At 40.6% G+C, this 7,692-nt stretch overlaps 1 protein-coding gene across 4 annotated transcripts in view; it reads left to right on the top strand.

Moving 5' to 3' along the window:
- The window catches only part of LOC146476835 (uncharacterized), a 68,101-nt gene that overhangs the window by 4,797 nt on the left and 55,612 nt on the right, over positions 1–7,692 (top strand). For 2 of the 4 annotated variants that reach the window (XM_085113944.1, XM_085113941.1), the window contains exons 2-3: positions 295–366; positions 4,749–4,905. In XM_085113944.1, the coding sequence (XP_084970070.1) occupies positions 4,832–4,905 (74 nt within the window). In that variant the 5' untranslated portion in view covers positions 295–366; positions 4,749–4,831. Of the gene's footprint in view, positions 1–294; positions 367–4,748; positions 4,906–6,015; positions 6,456–7,692 lie in introns of those variants that run through there. The other 2 variants (XM_085113942.1, XM_085113943.1) reach the window with 2 other exon arrangements.

Here is a 7,692-nt window from a genome sequence, read left to right as displayed (position 1 = left end):
TATTTTTGAAAACAAGAGCGGCAGTCCTATAGCACCATGAAAGGAGCGCATGATTGTCGGCAGCGAATCGCCAAATGCTCGGGGGAGTTTTATTCGAGGGTCGCGTATCAATGAAATCGGTGGTAATGACAATTCCATATGATCATTGAATTTTTCTTTGGATACATATGATGGAAATGGTTGTTGGTCTTCATAACCGAAAACATTCACATTGATATTGTTCTGTTTTTCTATCTAGTTGGTGTCGTTTATGTTTAAAATAATTACGTTTATTTGTATTTAACTCTGCTGAAGGGGAGAAAGGACTGGTGCTGGCTTTTCCTTCGGACATACACTCTACGCAGTCCGTTCACCATGTGCTTGCAGGTAAGCACTGGAAGGGATAGATGAGAGGGCCCTTGGACATTTACTTAGAATTACATGAAGTGAATCTCCGGTTAGCCTAAATAACACTCCGGTTAGCCTAAAAAGCGCTCCGGTTAGCTTAAGTAGCAGCCAGGTTGGCTTAAATACCTCCCCGGTTAGCTTAATGGTTAGCATTTATGTTGGGGTTAGGATATGTAGCCAAAACATTGTGAGTTCTGGCAGCGAGTTGTCGGTAGGCTAGTGGTTAAGATCACTGCCTGCTGATCGGTCGGCGCGAAAAAAAAAAGTAGAAGTGTGGTTTACACTTTGTGTACGAAGATTTGAAGAGGGAAAAGGGCCCTCTGATATATGACAACAAGTGCTCGCTGTGCTTCTACGCGATGTAGTTTCGTTCTAGCTTCACAGGGTTATTTCCAGAATCTTTCGTACAGTACGTACCTCGCTGTTTGCACTATGGCCACTAGAAAGAGCAGCAGGGGAAAAAAACCTCCGCCTAACTGAAAGATTTCGTCGTGGACGGCTTAATAGCAGAATCAACAACACCCCAACAGATGAGCGAGGCAGTCAAACAGGAACTGAGTCAGTTGGAGTCCATTATCAAAGACCACGGTAGAGAACGACAGAACGATCGAAGAACTTCGAAACCAGAACTTGCAGCTTGAATTGGACCTTACTCGTACCAAACTCAAGCTGTTGAAGCTACAGCGAGTTTCACCGCAGCCCAGTGTCCCCAAGATGGCAGCAGCAACCACAACAACAACGTCTGATGATAATCCTATCGCAAAACCAACCTTAAAAAGGCTTCAGCAAGATCCTACCGGAGCTAACAGAGCTCAAATCTTTCATGAACTCTTTAGGAGATCCAACTTTACTGGCTTTAACCGAAGAGGAACAGGATCTCGCTCGACAGCTGTTAGAGATTTATACCTGATTTCATTAGTTCCCTTCCCATAGTACTACAGGAGGATAAGGAGACCGTGCTTGGAACCTCTGGTGATGCTACAATTGTGTTAAAATCCTCTCAGGAAAAGAAGCTATCAATTGACAAAATCTCATTCCCACAGTGGTAAGCGGCTAACTTGCGTATCATGCATACCCTCATGAAAGATGGGCTTCTTTCGTCCACATCCTCCTCGATTATATTGTGTACAGTTCAAAGATTTCTGAACTAGCAAAGTGTTACCCTTTCGCGAAAGTGATACGCAATATGATGATTTGTACCGCAGAATGCAGTTTGCCATAAGCTGCAAATGGGGAGCTGATAGCCAATTCATATCCCATCAAACACTTCACAGGCCAGATTCCCTGACCCCTGCTCCGACACGCCCACTTATTCGCAAAGCATCTCGTCCAGTCATAAACCAAGCACCAAGGAAGCAAGTTTGTTTTGACTACCAACGGCGTGAAGGTTGCCGCTTTGGATCCTCCTGTAGATACAATCATGTTTGCATCAAACTGCAATGTATGAGAACCCACCCGCAATGGCAACACCAGTCCGCTACTGCTCCAGACCCCCAATTTTAAGGCCACACTCAACTGCAGAGATCTCCCCGAAGTGTACTTTGACTGTAGAGCTAGCAGGAGATTTCTTGACCACATCGCTTTATGCAGGGACTGATCCCGCCTTAATGACACACCGTACCGCAGAGTGTGGGGAAAGCTTATCTTTCAAAGCGGGGTCCTTTCCGGAATTTATGCAGCAGCCCCAATCAGCCAAGTTCTCCACATATTTAATTTTTGAGACCTGGGCAACAGAACTTTCAAATGACCCGGACATGGAATTTATCCTAGATGGTGTTAAGAATGGATTTCAGTTACTCCCCCTGACTCGCAGGTTTCACACTCTTTTACGCCAACAATAAATCCGTTCTACAATCTGGAGCTAAAGATCAAATTGAAGCGCAACTGGTTAAGGGTCTTCAAGAAGATCATTTTGCTGTAGCTAACAAGTCCCACATGCCCCTGATTATTAATGCACTTGGGGCTGTACCAAAAAAGGACTCCCATGAATTACGGATGATCATGGACTGCAGCAGAGACCCTTAATGACGAATGCCAACTCGTACATGGATTTAGAGCACTACAAGTATGTTACTGTTGATGATGCAGCAAACCTCTGTCAACCAGGCTGTTGGTTAAAAAAAGTTGACTTAAAAAACGTTTACAGAATTGTTGGTAAGCACCCTGACAGCTGGCAAGTTACGGGAATGTCGTGGTGCTTCAACGACCCCAAACATCCCACCTACCTTTATAATAAACGTCTCCCGTTTGGAGCCAGGACCTCACCAATGATGTTTCATCACCTCACACAGGCAATCTGTCGCATGATGGCCCGCAGAGGGTATACCGTGCTGGCGTACCAAGATGACTTTCTTATCACTGAAACAATCCAGCTTCAATGCAAAGCAGCTTTTGACCCTCTACTAAACTTACTAGCGTCTCTCGGTTTCACTGTCAACTGGTCGAAAGCTGTCTACCCTACCCAATGTCTGGTTTTTCTAGGAGTTCAGTGAAATTGATTCTTTTAAGTGTAAGCTCCGCCTCTCAGCAGATCGGGTACCTGTGTTGTTATCCCTTCTCCGGGACACAAGCTCAAAACGAAAAATCTGGATTGGAAAACTGATATTTTTGTAGTTTAATTTTTTAATGATTTTTTTTTTGTCTGAATTTTTTATCCTTTGAGGATCTTTTTCTTTGGATTAAGATGTCTGATATGACATCATCTGACACATTTATTGTTTTTATTATTCAAATTTATCAATCCTTTTTTGTACGTTGAAGTTCTTCCGGCAGTTCATTCTATGAATTCTATGAAAGCGTCCAGTCGTGTTTTAAACTTTCCATACATTTGTCTGTATAGCGAACCAGCTGTGAACTGCTACTAAAAATAGTTCGCGGGAAAATATACGGGGAAATGTATGGAAAGTTCAAAACACGACTGAACGCCTTCTGTCACAGCTACATCCCTCCAATTTTTTTCTTAAAATCCTTTTCCTAGAGCCAAAAGTTTCCAATTCATGAAGTTTTCAGAAGGGATTTTTTGTAAAAATCATTTGACATCGGATTTCCATACAAACACTGTTATTTCAAGCCTGTTTGCCTACCCGTCAAAATGGCGTCGAAGTCCGTGAAAAGGCCTATTCGAAAGAACAGCAGGTGTTTAACACCTATGGGTTTTACTTGACGTCTACAAAGGCTCCGATATTTCCTAAACTGAGTGAAATCTATTTTTACTGAAAAATGTCCCGTAACACTAGAAGCAAAATTGATGTCTCTAATCGTTTACTAAAATAAAATTTTTGTCTGGAAAAGCTTTTGTCGATTATTCTGTCTTTGTTTATACTTTGTAGTTGTGTTTAGGAAAAAGGAAGTGCAGTTGAGTAAACATTGACTAATTTGCATAAGCGGCCGACTGACAACTGAATTATCTGCTGCTCGAAAGCGAGAAGAAAAAGCGGAGGGGACGAATAGTTAAGAGGGAAGCGAAAAAAACTTCACCTCGGGATCGTAATTGCATGTAAACGCGGGCTATTTTTCGACCACGGCTAGGCGGGTTACCTCACCTACCTGGGGTCTCCCAGCTGCATATAAACAGGGCCTTAGACAAAGAAGCACCATGTACCCAGAGTTTAAAATCCTTTAAAATGGCTACAGAATGATTAGTTAAGAATTCCCTCCGCGTAATCTTCAAAGTGTTTGCGTTTAAAAGAGAGCCATGGTCTGATAGTGAAATGACAATAAGCGGCCGCTCAAATTCTTCAAATTATATTAAAGTAGTGACCCTGCACCTGCAGTTTATTATTTTGAACCTTTTTATGTAAAACCACGGTGGAAAACTTAAGGGGAAATTGATAGAGCACTTGTGCAGTTCATGCTCTATCAATTGAGCTATCAACCCAACTGGGAGCTGGCCATTTTGTGAATTCGTGACATACCCGTAGAGATGATGAGATGAAAGTGAATACTGCGGATGATCATTTACTTTCATCTCATCATCTCTACGGGTCATTACCGGCGAATTCACAAAATGACCAGCTCCCAGTTGGCTTGATAGCTTAATTGGATCTCTAGAGATCATGGGTTCGAATGCTGTTAAAGCCTGAATTATTTTTTCAGGATTTATTTCGCAACTGCTTTTAAAGTTGTACTTTTTACCGCGATGATCATCCACTTATTAAAACTCTAATTTTGCAAAGAAATAGATATGCAAATACAGCAATTATTATCCCTGCAGGGTGAGGTGCAGCCGAATTCGCATTTCAATTTTTTTCGGTCAATATTCTATTGAATCTTGTCGCACTGACTGTACGATGTTGACAACTCAGTGATTACAGTGAAATAACTAGCAGCCTGGCCAGACCAAAGATCCTTTTATGTTGCAGGTCCGTGTTTAATTCAAGGTTCTAGCGGGTTCGGCTCATGAAAAGGTTGGTGTCTGAGGCCTTTTTAAGATCGACAACTGTGAATGCAGAAAAATAGTGTGGCTGGTTGTTTGAACAATCTCCAGAAACAACCAGTGAACTGTTTCTTCTGCGTCGAGTAAGTAAGTAAGTAAGTAAGTAAGTAAGTAAGTAAGTGAGTAAGTAAGTAAGTAAGTAAGTGAGTAAGTAAGTAAGTAAGTAAGTAAGTAAGTAATTTATCGCTATTTTTTGACGGCATCTATATTCGTGACATTTTAATTTGCTGTCGATGACATGTGACACACTCAGCATTATTAGATGTCGGCGACTCATGGCAAACGACCGTGTTATCTCGATTAAGCTCCAACGAGCCTCGAGTCTCGAAGTCTATTCTAAATCTCAACAGAGGAGACCACGTGTTTAGCTGATAGTCTCGGCAGAATATTCCACCTTTTCTCATTTGACTCTTCAGTTAAAGAAGAAAAGTTGCTAATAATTGGAAATTCAAAGTTACTACAAAGGAGGTTTTCTCAGGTAAGGTAACAGTAAGCACTTCCCTTTGTCATACCGAGGGTGCTGCTCAGACTGCTCATTAGAGCAGTTCAGTGCTGTTAATTTTAATATCGTATGGATAGAAAAGCGCTTTGATTTCAGAGGACATTCCTAGCTGAAACGTAAGGTAAATATACCAGCAGGTACATTTTTAAATTCGACTCATTACCGAGAGCTATTCAAATGCGTTTGCATTCATTTTACAAGATATGACGCAAACATTTAAAGCCTTGCTAGATTTGAAGTCTTCTTTCCAAAAGCATGGTACTTTTTCAGCCCAAGCCGAATTCATGAAAACTTGCAATAGTTCCCTATGCTCATCGAAGGAGAAGCATACACAACTGAAAACACGTTCGCCGTCAATCCTCAACTCAATGGACATCGTCGTCAACGTTTTTACTGCAAAGCCCTGACCAGACTGAGCAGAAAGTGGGCCGGAAGGCTGAAAGTCGCATAATCTTTTGGCAAAGACCTATGTTTATTAACGATGACTTGCGGCGAGTTGAATCGGTTTGAACGAGCTCAAGTTTGCATGCAGGTGGACGAAGCGTTTTGGCGTTTTTCCACCCAACACTAGTTACCGCTTTAAGGAAACATTGTCTTTCGTACTCGATATGTTTGGACTCATAGAGGGGTAAAATAATAACAGAAACAAAAAGGTGTAACTTGCGACATTTAATTGTTCCTGACTCTTGGACGAAAACATGAAATGAAATGAAACAATGCAATACAAAGGACAGGCGTCAAAAGTTAATACCGGTACTCCTCACGAAGTGAGTGATTTTCTATTTTATAATTGTCTTTTCCTGCAACCTGTGACATGTGTTTTGTACCTGCCGGACGAGGATAGCACGAAACCACGGAAAATTTGGGATTTGAGAAGCAGGTGGCGCAAAAATTAAACCATGGATTAGCAAGACATCATTTCATTTTTGGGGATCATAAAAATACGTGCAAACAGCTTTTCTTGTTGATTCAAGGCGTTATACTTTCAAATAATATTTACTTGAGACTTCACTCACTGATCTAGTTTTGCATATTATTGTCAACAGGAGTTCATAAGACACACACTTTTCCTCTTGAAAGCCGGATTCTGTGGTCAAAGAACTGATCTGCAATAGTGAAGTTTCGTCTCAGGTAATTTGTGTTTCTTCCACTTTTTCTATTTTTATGAGTAGTCATGATCAATCAAGACACCTATAGCACAGACGACAACAGTTTACCTGTTTAGCAGCACAAATTTTCGTGTATTTATTTTCTTCTTAGTTTGCCACCGTTTGGAATGAAATGAAGGTTTTATTACAAATTTGTTTCGTCGCAGAATTTTCCAGAATAGAAGCGCGTTGTACCGAATGATGTCATCACAAAACCATCTTTTTTCCAATATTTAATTCATGTTGAGTCTAACTACAATGTGAAGTTATTGATAAATAAAACAAAGCTGCGGGTAAAATGTCGTTCTCATATGCTATGATTTTGTCAGTGAGTGTATTAAACAGTTTAAAGGCAGATCCTTTGAAGAAACAATAATAAATTATTTATAATTTTTATAACGTGATAAATGCAGCTCCTTGATGCCTGAAACAAAGCGAAATATCGCAAATAAAAATACCACACGAGAAAGTGCAATCTAACGCTAAACTCACTAAAAATTCCTAATATATTTATTTAGCCAATAGCGTTTATAGAAGACCTAGGCCGGTGAATAACATCATTTTTTTTAAATAAAAAATGATAGTTGCTAGTTGTTGTTGTTTTTTTTTTTTTTTTTTACGAAAAAAAAAATTATAAGTTTATTTATTTATTTATTTTCTTTTTAGCTTTCGAGGCGAACCAGTTTGTGAACGGTCAACGCGCGCTACGTAGCACCATCACTCTCTAGTAAATTTTGCTTATCAAGAACGCCGTGCGTAAACCTCAGAAAAAGAGGCTGGGCTAACGACTTTTACTGAAAAAATACTCACACATTTTAAGCCTGGTTCACACTAGCGACATAATGACATAACAGCATAATCGCTTATGTCGATTATGTGAACACCGGCATTAAGACATTAGGTGACGTTACGCTTTAGACGTTAGGTGAAAAGAAGACCTTAAAAATGGCGGAAGAAACACTTGCTGCCTTTGCGATGATTTTGTTTCTTTTTCTTCGGCCACGAAGGGAAAAAATTACTAGAAGAAAAGAGTAGGCGTCCAGTATTTCAGGAAGAAGCTAGAAGAGCACACGGCCAGTACCACAACCTCGTGAAAGAGCTTTGTTTGGGTGATCGAGAATATTATTTCAGGTAAACGCGATTAATCTTTCTGGTCTAACCTGGATTCAGGACGGCTCCGTCATGTCTTTCTACTCTACAGTAGCCGCCACATTGAAAAT

This window comes from Pavona decussata, unplaced genomic scaffold (assembly GCF_977016875.1).
Source record: "Pavona decussata unplaced genomic scaffold, jaPavDecu1.1 SCAFFOLD_72, whole genome shotgun sequence".
NCBI classification, from domain to species: domain Eukaryota; kingdom Metazoa; phylum Cnidaria; class Anthozoa; order Scleractinia; family Agariciidae; genus Pavona; species Pavona decussata.
The sequence above is the reverse complement of the archived record's forward strand: the minus strand, read 5'-3'. Positions and strand labels throughout refer to the sequence as shown.